The sequence below is a fragment of the Podarcis muralis genome, chromosome 17 (genome assembly GCF_964188315.1).
Source record: "Podarcis muralis chromosome 17, rPodMur119.hap1.1, whole genome shotgun sequence".
NCBI classification, from domain to species: domain Eukaryota; kingdom Metazoa; phylum Chordata; class Lepidosauria; order Squamata; family Lacertidae; genus Podarcis; species Podarcis muralis.
The window spans coordinates 36,648,757-36,664,343 of NC_135671.1; the positions used below are offsets into that span (position 1 = coordinate 36,648,757).

The 15,587-nt window shown below is 45.8% G+C and overlaps 1 protein-coding gene across 2 annotated transcripts in view; it reads left to right on the plus strand.

The window, feature by feature from the left end:
• The window catches only part of OTUD5 (OTU deubiquitinase 5), a 48,762-nt gene that overhangs the window by 26,798 nt on the left and 6,377 nt on the right, over window positions 1–15,587 (plus strand). For both annotated transcript variants that reach the window (XM_077921702.1, XM_028711427.2), the window contains exons 3-6: window positions 11,561–11,625; window positions 12,450–12,606; window positions 12,779–12,927; window positions 15,358–15,543. In XM_077921702.1, the coding sequence (XP_077777828.1) occupies window positions 11,561–11,625; window positions 12,450–12,606; window positions 12,779–12,927; window positions 15,358–15,543 (557 nt within the window). The remainder of the gene's footprint in view (window positions 1–11,560; window positions 11,626–12,449; window positions 12,607–12,778; window positions 12,928–15,357; window positions 15,544–15,587) is intronic.

The window sequence follows — 15,587 nt, forward strand, 5'->3', positions numbered from 1 at the left end:
AATGAAATGCAAATCTGTACATGTCTAAAAGGTAAAGGTACCCCTGCCCGTACGGGCCAGTCTTGACAGACTCTAGGGTTGTGCGCCCATCTCACTCAAGAGGCCGGGGGCCAGCGCTGTCCGGAGACACTTCCGGGTCACGTGGCCAGTGTGACAAAGCTGCATCTGGCGAGCCAGAGCCAAACACAGAAACGCTGTTTACCTTCCCGCTAGAAAGCGGTCCCTATTTATCTACTTGCACCCGGGAGTGCTTTCGAACTGCTAGGTTGGCAGGCGCTGGGACCGAACAACGGGAGCGCACCCCGCTGCGGGGATTCGAACCGCTGACCTTTCGATCGGCAAGCCCTAGGCGCTGAGGCTTTTACCCACAGCGCCACCCGCGTCCCTCTGTACATGTCTACTTGAGCATAATGAGACTCTTCTCATGTAAGAGTGCAGAGGATTGTGCCCTAAGTTGTTTTAAGTGTACTCTTTAGAGTATGACGATCACAGTGGCATGGCTGAAAACAATTTATCATACCAGCACTATAATTGGGGAGTCATGATGGGCTGCAGTTCATTGTCCTTGTGTATTTATTGCACACACACATATATATATACAGTGCTTTTTAGGGAAAATAAGGTGCCAGTACTCACCATGCATAGAGTTGTTACAGTAAGTGCCACACTTGTAATATTTGTGGGACAAAAGGTGCCAATAGTGAGTACCCCTGAGTTCCCCCAGGAAAAAAATGCACGCACACACAAAATACTGAGTGGCTTATAAATGTTCGTTTAAAAAATAATTTAGTTTTGGCTCCATGCAATGTGTGGAATGGTCCCAAGATGGATCCCTGAGCCCCATACTTCCTACAATCTCTTCTCAATCTTATTTATTTTATTAAGCAAATAATATCCTGCTTAAAGAGTCCTCAGAGCATCTCACAATATAACAAGAGAGGCTTCTACATTTGGCGTTCAGGTCTCCCTTAGGATGGACAATTGGAAAGCCAGCGCCACCACTGTTATGCTAGAGGTATTCTTGATGCTCCAACTGGAAACAAGTAACAGGATGGGACATGCCGTCATATTCTTGCATCCATCCATTGCTGCGGTACAAAGTGTTCTCATTTAACTTGACTGTTTCCATTGACAGTTTTGCCGTCACTTCCACCCTTCTCTTGCGCTAGTCTTTTTTTCCTGTCGAAAAGGAACATCCAACCAGAGGCAAAGTCTTCACAACAGGCTCTGTGGTTTCTCTTGTCCTTTCTTTGGAAATGAGATTAAATGAAAAGAGGAAGTTGATGTGCTGGCACAGAACCGAGAGCTGGGGAGATCTAGGTTCTAGTGTGATTTAAGAGAGTGATCTCTGAAGCCTCACCCCCATTGTGGATTCACTATGGCCATTTATTTATATGCCACTTTTCAAGCAGACCCTCCCCAAAGCAGTTTTCATAAGATTACACCAGTAAGCTTTGGGTGGTATGCCATGCTCGCCCTATTCACTGAAGTTAATGGACACAAGTTCATTGATTTCAGTAGGTCTACTCTAAGTAGGACTTGGCTGACTACAACTCATTGGTTTTTTGGTTATTTTAAGTTGCAATAAAATGGGGGGAAACGTAATGTTGCGTTAGACAAAGCTGTAATCATAAGATGGTTCTATAGAAGCCCTGGGGTGAGAAAGGAGGGAGGTGAGTCCCACTGGGAGGTGAACAGCAGGCCATTTCCTTCCCTTCTACAGTGGTACCTTGGGTTACATACGCTTCAGGTTACAGACTCCGCTAACCCAGAAATATTTTCTCGGGTTAAGAACTTTGCTTCAGGATGAGAACAGAAATTGTGCAGCGGCGGCGTGGCAGCAGCAGGAGGCCCCATTAGCTAAAGTGGTGCTTCTGGTTAAGAACAGTTTCAGGTTAAGAACGGACCTCTGGAACGAATTAAGTACAGTGGTACCTTGGGTTAAGTACTTAATTCGTTCCGGAGGTCTGTTCTTAGCAGATGAGATATGTATTAGTTACATATTCCTCATGGGTTTTTTTCCCCAAACAAAAATGCAAGCCAACATTGCCAATGTACCCAAAACCATAACTCAGCTGCTTAGTCAATTCAACGGTCTGCACAACTTTAAAAGGTTGATTCCAGAGCAGGGAATCAACTTGTATGTGTGCTTTGGAGTTGGTTATTTGTTGTTGTTACTTATTACATTTGCTATTTGCTTTATCTTGTCCAAGCCAAAGTGACTTACACTGCTGAGCTCAGTGTAAGCAAGCAGATGTTCAAGCTGCCCAGCACTAGCTGTAAATAATGATAGTCAAAGTAGCACCAACACCTCACTGTTAGTAAAAGCTCACCTGTACCTTTACCCAAATTTTTGTAGTGGGGCGGAAGACCCCTTCTCACATTACGCTGTGCCCATTGGGGAGTGTGATTGCCCCCCAGTCTTAGTTGCAACGTAGCCCATTGCCTACCAGAATGTTCTGCCCCACCCTTCCAGAGTCGCTCAGGGTGACTAACAGCAGGTTCAGTTAAACAGGTAGAATTGCTTAGAGATAGTTTTTTTTAATATTAAGGAGTTTATAAATGCTTTTATAAATGCCCTTTATAAGAGGCTAATGCCACTTTGCACTTGAGCGTGGGAAATACCACTGGGAATTCCACTTTCAAAGAACTGGGTTTTTTAAAAAGTTGCCCACAGTTTCAGTTTCTATCAAAATATGTGCAGATTTCCCCCTACTGTTCTTCAGTGTGGCGCCATTCTAACGTTTCGTGACTGGGTCTGAGACCTCCGTACTCGATTGGGTGACTCACTTTGTTTTTCAAAAGGAGAGAGAGTCTCAAGAAGGTGTTAGTTTCTAAATGCTGGGGGAAACCAGTTGTAAGGTGAAAGCTGGTAGGGAAATGAGGGGGAAGGAGGATACCTGTAGCTGCTCAGCCCAACTCATGCATGACACTGCTCTACTGAAGATCTCAACAGAGCCCTGGTCACTTTAAAACTTGCTGTCTGGGGCTGGTAGTCAACTACATTTTTACTCAGAGTAGACCGAATAAATTAATAAACATGGCTGAGTTAGGTCCATTAATTTCAGTAGGTTTAAAAAGGTAAAGGGACCCCTGACCATTAGGTCCAGTCGTGACCGACTCTGGGGTTGCAGCGCTCATCTCGCTTTATTGGCCAAGGGAGCCGGCGTACAGCTTCCAGGTCATGTGGCCAGCATAACTAAGCCGCTTCTAGCGAACCAGAGCAGCGCACAGAAATGCCGTTTACCTTCCCACCGGAGTGGTACCTATTTATCTACTTGCACTTTGACGTGCTTTCAAACTGCTAAGTTGGCAGGAGTTCAGTAGGTTTACTCTGAGTAAAACTATTGGCTATAACTCAACATGCCCACCCCATCTTCTGTGATGGATTGGAGTCTCCCAGAGCACGGAACTACTTTTCTCTCACACACATACGACCTCTGGCCTCTTGTCCTGGAAATGGGCCTGAAGCCATTACAGTAGCAGAAGAGATCATGGGCACAATCTATGATTTTCCTTTGATTTCTCTTTTCAAAGGCCGCTCTTCAGTTTCCTTGTCATGATTCGGTTTCATTTACTCTCTCTGGAATGAGCCTTTCTCCTCAGCTGTAGGAGGAACAGAAACACGGCTGTGTTTAAGAATACACACGAACGAAGGAAAACATGCAACAGGAGCTGCCAGAACTGGTGGGTGGAGCAGGGTGCAAGTGGAAAGCATGATGGATATTTTTTTTAATCAATGACTTTTTGACAAAAACAGGAAATCCTTACTGCTGAGTACTAACTTGTGACAAACTCCTTGCAAACTCAGGTTTTCAGTGTAAGATAACGCGTGGAACTCTCAGACTTCTGCATTTGTCCAACTTAGTGGGTTTTTAGCACAGAATTCAAGAGCCAGGATGCAAAGAAGTGTGCAGTGAGTTCTATGTGTCCAAGGCAGTTTAAATTTGTGTTTTTCGAAACAAAGCGAAACCCGCCCCCTCTCCAATAAGGCAAACCACTTTTGAAATGTGTTGGGTCTTGGAGAAGCAGATTGTGGTATATAGCATGGGAGTTAGCTGACCGAAGAAAAATGTGTAAGAAAAAATCCCATTGGGCATTACCAAGGTCTTTGAGTCTTAGGCCATGTATAATGCAAGGGGTTAGGAGAAGGAAGATTCCTGTGGGTCATGGGCTCTTAATTGTTAAGTTTTAAAGGCATATCTTTTGTACCAGGCTCCATTTGGGGGACCTAGTAAAAAAACCAAGGTAGAACCTGCAAGTCTGAAGTCTGCTTAGCTTGGAGTAGCATCCAGGATCCAAGAAGCTCCATGTTTTAGTGCTAAAACTTTGAAAGAGGGGTGATTGGATTTGAAATGGTGATCAAGCTGTTTTGTAGAGCATGTCCACCCTTCCTGATCTTCTCGCTGAGGAACTGCTTATATGCTTCCAAGGAATCCAGGGTTCCTTGGAACAAGTTTTGAAAACCACTGCGCTAGGCAAACTGGCAGAAATCTGCTGGATTGGACGTCGTTCTTAGCTGGGTGTTGCAAAATTTGTAACCTTGAAATCAGACCAAAAAAAAAAAACGGGGTGGGGGGATAGGTCTGTAAAGGTTGTGGGAGGAGGAAAGGCAATTGCGAAATTCTGCTGTGTGAAAAAGATACAAAATGTGGTTAACACTTAAGTTGTCTTTCTATAGACTTTCACGGAAATGGTCAGCGTATTTTCTATAAATTTGCTATAAATTCTGCCACTAGCTGTCCTCATTCTAACATAACATTGCTATATCAAATCGCAGAAGCTCAGAGCTAAAGAAAAAGGGGATGCCTACATAGAATTGCAGAAATGGAAGAGACCGTGGGGCTTGTCTAGTCCAGCCCCTTACAATATACTGCCTTAGGGAGACTTATTAAAAAGCGTTGTTGCTGTTTTGAGGTTAATACAGATGGAGGTGGTGGCTGCTTACCCCAAGCCATGGATGCAGACTGCCATAGGGGTTGCCATTGGCAACCTTTTTGGGCCTCCTTGCTCACATAAAGAAGCTCTTTGCACTTCTCTTCTTGTTCAGAACAGAATGGAGGGCGGGTATCCAGTCCTGGCCTCCAGCGAAATGTGGTCATGTTAAAGGGGACTTGTTCAGTACAGTGGTACCTCGGGTTACATATGCTTCAGGTTACAGAACCAGAAATAGTACCTCGGGTTAAGAACTTTGCTTCAGGATGAGAACAGAAATTGTGCCCTGGCGGCACGGCAGCAGCAGGAGGCCCCATTAGCTAAAGTGGTGCTTCAGGTTAAGAACGGACCTCCGGAACGAATTGAGTACTTAACCCGAGGTACCACTGTATAAGAGAAGCCGAACCAGTCAAAACAGAAATCGAGCAGGAGGGCAAACAGTCACTTGTTCATTGTGGATTTTTGAGGGTGCATTTACTGAGTCCTTTTGCAGGTGTCCTACTGCTGGGCAGGGCACACTGGCCCTGCATTGACAACCACCACACCAGAGGATATGTTATGAAAAGGCATGAGTTGGACTTGTGGGGGTGGTATCGTCTTATTTTTACATTTTACATATTACATCCATTCATATCTTAGCTTAGTTTTATATAGACTTCCCGGCTTATCTTCTACTGGCATCCTATTTCATATTCTTAGTTGTCTAATGTTTCCTTTCCCCTCTATTATTTCCCTTTTCCATTCCTTTGTCTTGTCTACTGCCGCTCATAGACTTATCCCCCTTGCCAGCTAACCTTAATACCACTCTTTTTTAAAGTATTCTTCAAAATGCTCCCACTCGCCTCTTGTTTTCTTTCTTTCTTTCTTTCTTTCTTTCTTTCTTTCTTTCTTTCTTTCTTTCTTTGCTTTCTCTTCAGATAATGAGATTTAACCTCCCCCCCCCCCATTCACGGGACCTTAGATGGGATTTACCCCACCTACGTACATTTAAAAGATGCACTATCACACTTAAAATACTGGAAATATTTTAAAATTATGTGGGGAAATATTGTGGGGAAATATTACAGCCTCTTTCCATCTTCAAATGTGATTCAAGTCCTGCAGTAAAATCTTTCTGTTTTGCCTTTGGGGTTTCCCCAGACCGGCCTTGTGCCTCGGTGGTGCTTTTTTGGCTACAGGAGCACTGAAACTCACCTCTGAACAGCAGATACAGAGGAAGTGATTGTAGTAATGCCTCCAAAACGGAAGCTGACTGTTTTTAGAGACCATTCCGCTGATGTGAGCCAGCTTTCAAATTTTTTTGGCATAAATATATTTAACTTGGGCCAATGGTTGAAGCAAAATTCCCCAGGCTTGCAGTTGCTCATTATCACTGGCTGTGACATCAGGTTAGTCAGGCCAATGGCAGAGGGCTTACCTCTGAGACAGCTGATTTTGCATGAGAGCAAAGACCCACCATGCAAAGCTCATTGCTGGTGCCAGGTGTCCTGAATAAGCTGTTCAAGATTCACTGGCTTACAGGCTTGCCAAAGGTGAAAAGCATGAAGAGGGTCATTTGCAGCAGAACCACTTCCCATCCTATAAAAAGGCAGCAGAAAAGAAGCACCATGTTTTGAACTTTTCACAGAAACGCTTTGAGGTTATTGTTGACACTTTTATGTGAGTTATTAACCAGCAGCAATACCTCGGAAATTCTGTGAATTTGAACTGCTTTGAGATTGAAACTGTATGAGGCATAATCATCCAGGAGTTTCAGCGATGCTCATGTCTTGCTTTACTGGCAAGTCCCTGGGTCAGAGAGACATTTTAGATACATACAGCGAGCCTTGTTTGCCTGTCTTTGTGGTTGTGCTTGGTGTTGTGTTCCACTTGTGCCTCACATAGTATGTGAACTCAGAAAGTTTGCCCTCAAACACCCAGTCTTATGTCAGCTTTTGAATAATTTCAGTAGGTGTTCTTAGAAGTCATGTAAAAGCTGAACAATGAAATGAACCAGGGCTGCTTTTGTCTCTGTGTTCCTGCTCTTTAGCAATTTTGCTATTACCTACTTTTTAAGGTGTAACCATCAGGCCCTGAAATGTTAGACTAAAAAGAAAAAAAGTTTCCTGTCACCCTTACCCTCCCTCCAGATCTTGAGGAAGGAGGCTGTGGAAAGCCATCATATGTTTTATAGCTTTTTTCTAAGAATAACAATTGATCAGCCTGAAATACAGACTGGGAGTCAGGTGTTCTCAAGGTGTCTCACAAAAAACAAAACAGAGTACAGTAGTACCTCGGGTTACATACACTTCAGGTTACATACGCTTTGGGTTACACACTCCGCTAACCCAGAAATAATGCTTCAGGTTAAGAACTTCAGGGTAAGAACAGAAATGGGGCTCCGGTGGTGCAGCGGCAGCAGGAGGCCCCATTAGCTAAAGTGGTGCTTCAGGTTAAGAACAGTTTCAGGTTAAGAACGGACCTCCAGAACGAATTAAGTACTTAACACGAGGTACCACCTCCGGTTACGAACTTAATTTGTTCCGGAGGTCCGTTTGTAACCCAAAACTGTTCTTAACGTGAGGCACACTTTTTCTAATGGCGCCTCCCGCTCTGCCAGCATGCGACTTCCGCTCGCATCCCGGGGCAGAGTTCGCGACAAGAGGCATCTACTTCCGGGTTAGCGGAGCTCGTAACTCGAAGCATTCTTAAGGAGGGCAGTACGTAACAGGAGGTTCCACTTTATAGTACTAAAAACTGAAAATGCAATAGTTAAAACAAAACAAACACAATAAGCATGCAACACAAAGCTTCCTTAACGGAGAAATAAACTGTATGCAACTGTAGCCTCCCATTTCCTGCCAAAGTTTTACCGTGGCCCTAATTCTTCCTGGGGTATGTTTTGGAGCATGGACTAGGGCTTTCGTTTCTGTTTGTGTCTTTACTGAGCGGGCCTCTGTGCACGTGCACAGATCATCAACAAAAATGGGGCTTGGGGTGGTGACCACAACAGAAGTTTCGTAGAAAAGCCGATGCCCATGTGACTTGCTGGAACTGCCAGCTCTACTTCCCCACACCAGAAACCACATCCTTGTTTACATAGAGGTTAGAGATGAGTCACATACTCCCTTGATGCATTGCACAGCCCGCCAAAAAGCTGCTGCCCCGTCCTCATCTATCTGTCTTGCTTTCCTGCTGCTACCTTGAGGGGCCTAGAAAATTAGCCTCGGAAGGTAGTGTCCTATTGCTGTCATACACAGATAGGGAACTGTCTCTTCAGCCCCTTTCACTGTTGTAGGAAATGCCATGAAATTACTAGCACACTGTTTAGAAGGTGATCTGTTTGTGTTTGATGAGTGGTACTGGGGTCCCCACCTTTACACCGTCCCATGTGCCATTTTCAACACCCTGTTCATGGGCTCATACAAGGGTTGCCATAAAAGGCAAGCCACCTTCTTCTGACCTGCTAATTCCATGCTGCCTTGAGGCATGCATGGGTCTTCTCTTCATGCAGCAGAGGCTTTCAGCATTACAAATCTACTGCTTAACTGGGAAGGTTAAGAAGGTTAAGGGCCACTGCTGTTCCATCATATGGATGTCTTGCAAGGCAAGGTGAAGCAGGTGTCCATTAAAGGCAGCTGGGCACAAGTCAAATGGATTTGACTGTTGGAGCACAATGTACTCTGTGCACAAACCCCAGAAGGAATAGGAGTGGCACAAGAGGATTTGAATGGGGCTTGTGCTGTTATCTTATTATAGTTTTGGAGGGTGCTGCTGGAGTTTGTCACCTCTGGCACCAAGATATGGTGATGCAAAAACAGCCACCATTTTACTCCCCACACTGGAGCTCTTATGGCTACAGTTCTTACGGACCCCAGTTTAGCTTGGGGGTATTGCTGCTGTTTGCTTTATGGGGGGCCTGTGGAGTCTTTGTAGCTCCTGTTTGACCCAGAAAAGAGCAGCCCTAGTGTTTGATGCACCGAGGGTGCAAGAACGTCTTTCCAATTCCTGAAGCATAGGTGGTAGCAGTCATTGCAAACAGGCTGTGGAGGCAGGAGGGAAGGTTCAGAGGGCGGAATATGAGAGAAGTAGGAAAAAAGCAGGCATGGGAAGGGAAGCAAGGGGAAGAGGGAGGGGAAATGATTGCTGGAAAGTGGAAGAGAAGAGAAGAGAAGCAGGAGAAAGTTGCTGTGTTTGGAGAAGCAGCAGAGGCATCATCCCAAGACGCTTCGCTATGTAGAAAGCACTTGCTACTCTTGGGCTTAGAAGCTTTTTTCCATATGCTATCTCTTGACCTTGTGGTCCTGTGTGGTTGTCACAGGTCTCTTTTCTTCCTGGCATTTCTCTTCTACTCTCACCTTTGAGTGTGGTGATGATCTGAGCCTCATTCTCCTGTCTCTGCCACCACTGGCTCCACATCGGGAATGTGCCTCCCCAAAATACTATTCCCAGGTAAGGGCTGCTGACAAGCATCCCAGGATAGCTTCTTCTCTCCGCCTCCCTCAGTGTAAGTTGATTGGGCTGGGTGGGAGATTCAGGACATGTAGCTCAGTAGAGTCATTCGGATTTCTTTGTTGCTGAGCTTTATAAACCAAGTCCCCTGATTATGACTGGAATTCTCTATACTTGCCACAAATGCTGTTGAAACTGCTTTTTCACTAAGTTCTCTCGTTTCTTGCACAGTCACCCCTTTCCCAGCTGCTTCCTGACCTGGCCCACCCCAGTCCTTTCCAAACTCAGGAGGCTGTTCTCTCCTCTTCTTCCTGCCCCTTACGCTATTTTCTTTTGATCTGACTGCCCCAGAGCCATGGATAAGTTTGAACCATGCGAAGCCAACTTACTGATTTCCGTTTGTTATGCCTTAATGAGAATTGAGCCTTGAATCTCGTAGAGTCTGAATATGGTATTGCTTCGGGATCCCTGTGGGTGCTGCATATTGAATACTAACTTCTTTTCAGTTAACAGCAGTATTTTGAAGTAGAGACCATATAGGCAACTCAAAATAGCAAGGGATTTTGGCACTTTTCAGTAATTGGTTTCAGATAGCTGTGACCACCCCTCAGCTACTTTGCCTTCCCAGGTTATCCACTTTGCTGCAACATTTGCTTCTCTGATGCTCCCAGAGCTGGCAGCTGGTTGTTTTTCTACACTTGCCCCTGGAAATGGTTGCACATCTGCAAACGAGTTTTTGTGATGTTGAAAAATCTGTAAGATCTTACTTTTCAGCGCATCTGTCAGTTTCAGTACTGGCTCTGATCAGTTTCATTAGCTGCCTTGTTGTGGATTAGCTGACAAATAATGGAACTGTGGCTCCCAGTTTCAATCGGTTTTAATTGTTAGATTACTCAACTAAAGCTTTTGGTGACCCAGCCTGTGCAGAAACGAGCTCTATGTGTGTGTGTTGCAGAAATAGCACCAAACAAAAAATCAGGGGAGAGAGCAAAAGTAGAAATAATAGGCCCACTACTTTTCCAGCTGTAGACTAGATAAACTAGCATTAAAATGTTTTTCTAATGGAATAAATGACTCTGGGAGGAATTTAAGGTAGCACTATGTCAAATGTTCCATCAACAAAAGCATTTCAGCTTCCCACATGGAACAATCCCCATACACCCCCCCCATGTGCTGTTCTGATGGTTCTCCTAAGCCCCCCAGGGGTGTGGGTATGGGTGCAAGAGCAGGCAAGGGTGTGAATAGCCCTGTTGACCCAGCAGAAGTCCTTGTTTTGGCTTCTGCTTGAGAACTCATCTGACCTCTCTGTGTCAAGAGGGCAGGTCCTCATAATTCAGGTAACAGTGTACTTGCAGGCTGAGTAGGTGTGTTGCAGCCACAAGCCTTACCCTCAGCTACTAACTAAAATCTGTCCTGTGGGGAGGTTTTCCTTTCCTGACCCTAAATATGTGATCAGTCAGGTCCCTCTGGGTGACACATGATATCAGGGTTACATGCTTCCAAATTATAATTAATTATATGTTGCTTTTTAGCCAAAAGGCCCCAAACAGCAGTAAACAGCAGTATGAAAAGAACAAAATATTCAGTAGAGTGCAATAAACTGCCATAAATCAACAGCAAGCAAAATGGTACAAGGCTACAAAAAAGGAGGACCAAAAGAAAGCCTTTCAAAGCAAGAGGATTAAAGGGTGCTCTCGCCAACTCTACATCTGGCACACTTGGTGGCTGGAAATCAGAATAGGCAATGAGAAATATTAAAGAAGCTAACCCCAGCTAAAAGATTTAAGGGTGCCCAAGAAGTGTCTGCAGCTTGGGAGTCAAATGTTGATTGCTGTCTTTGGGTTTGGAGCTGGGGGGTCGGGGGGAAAGGCCACCTTCAGCACTTGCATCTGCTCGGTTTGTTGTACTGTGGGGGAAGAGAACCATGATGCACAGCTTGCAGACGAGAGGAAAGCCACACACGTCTCCCTTGGAATGCTGAAGACAGCACTCAGTGGGACCATCCCAGAGTTTTTGAGTACTGGAGGAGTAAGAAACTGATCTGGGTTCACTTGGTGGAAATCAGCAACTTCAATTATGAAGCTGTGCTACATGCAAGGAAAACTAGGTGCTTCCAACCCTGTCTCTCTTTTCTGCTTATGAGGTAAGCGATTGTTGGGTTGGGTCAGTGATGATCTCTCATTTCTTTTTGCAGCTGACCAGGTATATGGTGACCAAGACATGCATGAAGTGGTCAGGAAGCACTGTATGGACTACTTGGTGAGTGACGGCAGGAATCTAGAGGAGGGTGGGCTTCTCTCTCCACCTCTAAGCCTGACCTTCAGGACTGTGTGTAGCAGGCATTCTGTATTCTGTGAACACAGGCAGCCAATAAAGAACAGAGTCTTGCCACTCTAAATCCCTGGTTTTAGCTTCTTCTCCAGCTGTTACTTCTGGGCACTAAGGACATTCTTCCTATGAAAATATTATACCTTTCCTCCTTTGAAATGGTACAACTGATGCTACAGCCACTGTTCTTTTTCCTCCTCTCCCAACCACCTCTAAATTATACAGATAAATACACACACATAGGTATATGTATATCTCCACTCTTAAAATTGCAGCTCAGGGAGCCATCCATAAACTGCTTGAAAGGTGTTTGGCAGGCCCTTCTCTTGTGGAATCCTGTTGGCACTGCGGGGGCTCTTAAGCATTACCCCAACTATACTGAAGCTGCCTCTTCTGAGTGTGTGTGTGTGTGTGTGTGTGTGTGTGTGTGTGTCGTGTGTTTACAGCTTCCATGTGACTGGGGTAATAGTGTTAAATGACCCAGTTCCATGGTTGGAGCCACTTTACACATTATGCCCAATGGCCCAACATGATTAAGTTGTTCAACCACTGCCCCATATATGTGGAACCCGCCTTGAGCAAAACAGTTCTAATGCAGCATGGGGACCCCTTGTTCTCTGCAGGTTCAGCTCTCCTAATGGGTTTGTGCCAAGAATCCTTTCCTGGAAAGGCTCTCTCACCTCCCCATGCTGTTTCTTGCCCCAAATGGGAGCCTTTCTCCGTCCTTCTAACCTTGAGGCCCTTTCACATTGCAGATGAAGAATGCCGATTACTTTTCCAATTACGTAACAGAAGATTTCACCACTTACATCAACCGGAAGCGGAAAAACAACTGTCACGGCAACCATATTGAGATGCAGGCCATGGCAGAGATGTACAATCGACCTGTGGAGGTTTACCAGTATGGCACAGGTATGCATGGCTCCTACTTCCTGTCCCCTAACCCTTGCCCATGCCAGCCCTGGGCTGGGAATGCCAGCGTCTCAGCTGCCCCTATAAAGCATGGTGATGGCATCCAGCATGTTTGGGCAAAGGGCAGGGATTATGGTACTCCTCTCACTGAGCTGCCATCTTTCCCTTCCAGAACCCATAAACACTTTCCATGGCATCCATCAGAACGAGGATGAGCCCATCCGAGTGAGCTATCACCGCAACATACATTACAACTCTGTGGTGAACCCCAACAAGGCTACCATTGGTGTGGGACTGGGGCTGCCCTCCTTCAAGCCAGGGGTGAGTCTTTCCTGGATGGGTTCTGGGGAAGGGAGGTCTCTTTAGCTGAGGAGTTCAGTATCCCTCACTACCAGGGTGGGGGTTGAAAGGTTGGGATGTGGCAAGGTAAGGCTTGATGGATAAAGAGAGGACAGGGAGAAATCCAATGGACTAAGATGTGTGCCTGATCGTGTAACCTTGCAGTATGATCTGTGTATTTCTATTTTTATAAAAGGTCAGCTACTCAACTTGGTGGTGTTGCATGAATTTGAAATAAATAAATAGAAAATCTTGCTTTCCAAATTTGCTTGCTTTTGTTAATTGGTTGCAGCTGTTTCAGGAAGAAACCATGGAGGGAGATTGGACAAATCATGAATTTGAAATATTCCCATAGGAAATAATTTAAATGCTCGCCTAACGAACGATTTCCTGGGAATGCATTGTGTTCAGAAAGTGGGACCAGCATGTATTTATATCCTGCCTTTCTGCCTAATAACTGGGCTCCAACGCTACTGAGAACAAGCAAAAAATAATACATAATAGAATAATATTATGTGTTGGGCATGGGGCTTTGCACAGGGCTGTGCTGGTTGGTGCTGCCTGCAAGCCCTCTTTTACCTGCCACACCCCTGGTGTTATGTTTGGTGCCAGGTGTAGAGCAGGTAGGGCATGGCTTTAAAAATGCCCTTGCATGCCAAACCAGGCAAGTGAGTCAGTAGTTCCCAGTTGTTGCTGCTGCTACTACAATGACTGTTTCAGCTGCTACCCTTTGAAAATTCCATGGTGCCTGGACTATGCAGAATTAGACAAGATGACAGGAAGGATTCGAAACCTGCGGGATCAGAGATTCTCAGAGGACTGGAGTAAATATGTGAACTATTTGAAAAGCAATTGTAATCAACAGATTACGCTAGTGGGATTGCAAGAAGTTTTGTAAGGAGGACTATGTGAAATATTGCAGAGAAAAGTTTGAAGAGAACTATTAGTGAAGGACTGTTAAAAGTAATAGTGAAATTAATGAAATGCAGATTGATAAAGATTGAAAAATCTTCAGATATGGTTGATGGAAGTCCAAAACACTGAATAAGATGAGAAAATATGTTGTATTTAATTTTTTTTGGAAATTTCATATAAAAATCAATAAAAATATATTTTAAAAAATAAATAAATTCCATGGTGCCAGGAGTGGCCCGGGACATTGTGCTGCTAGAGACAAAATCCCCAGTGCAGCCCCCCCACACACACACACCTTCTGCCCCTCACCGGCACCTAGTTCCCAGCACTCAGCACAGCTGGGTGTCCACCATTACCAGCTGCTTGCTGCCTCCTGCTCCTCAACCCCTGACGGTAGCACACCCCTCTACCCACCCCTGGAGTGTGCCGCTGCATCTGCTGGGGTCAAGGAGCAGGAAGTGGCAAGCCTCCACCAGCAGTGAGTGCCCAAGTCATGGCTAGTGCTGGGTACTAGCCACAAGGGGCAGGAGATGGCAGCAAGGGTGCTGGCTTCACCTGTGGGAAGAGGGAAGGCATGATGGTGCAGGGAGGGAGTGGTAGCGCCACTGCTGGCAGGGAGGCAGCAGGAGGTACAGCCCCCCAGCCAACCACTCACTCATCTCACAGCTTCGCCTCCTGCTCTTCTCTCCAGGTGGCTCTTTCTGTTGGCAAATGGGGCAGATGGAGGCGCTAGAGGTCCTCTCCCCCAGGCCTCAGATATTGCTCAGCTTGATCTGGTGAATGAGGTGGGGCTGAATCAACCCACCCGTCTGAAGGATGGGGCATTTTGTCCAGAGTGCTGGGCCTGCCAATCACCATCACATTTCTGATGTGGCCGTGTGGCGATTCTGGCAGAGCAGGGTGAAGAAGCATGTAAAGAGTAGTAGCTGTAGGATGCCTTCCCCAGCCACTTCCAAGCCAACCTCAAAGAGGCTGGAGAAGGATATCTGCTGGCTGCTAGGAGACTATCACCTGTTTCCTCCCCCAGATCTGACAAAGCTTGTCCAGCTGCATTTAAGATGAATTAATCTCATCCTTTCCTTTATCTACTAGGGGAAAATTGAATAGATATGTGCTCTTCCAAGACAACCTTCCTCCCACTCACACCCAGATTTCTTTATTTCAATTGTGGGCAGAATCCACATAGCACATCCTGTCAGCCCAAGGATTTCTCCCCTGCGTGTATCCCACACCTTTCCCATATCTGCTTGGCAGGCTTGGGGGTGCCTCCTAAAAGAAATGGGGAAGGGCGAAGGGAGTCCTGCTGTGCAAGCGGAAATCCTTGCGCTGGCAGGAGGCTTGCTTAGCACTGTGCTAAAGTACAGTTGCCCCTGTGGTTGTTTTCATGACGGAGAGGGCTTATCTCCTTTTGCTGTTTAAAACATGCAACCAAACTTGGGCAGCGGGTTTGAGCCTGGGACTCCAGTGGGCTTGCTGAACTCCCTCCACTCTCTGTAGTATGCGGAGCAGTCCTTGATGAAAAACGCAATCAAGACATCCGAGGAGTCATGGATTGAGCAGCAAATGTTAGAAGATAAGAAGCGAGCAACTGACTGGGAAGCAACCAACGAGGCCATTGAGGAGCAGGTTGCCAGGGAGTCTTATTTGCAGTGGCTGCGTGACCAGGAAAAGCAGGCCAGACAGGTTTGGTTTATTTCCTCCACGTGTGAAGGGGAAATGAGGGTTTG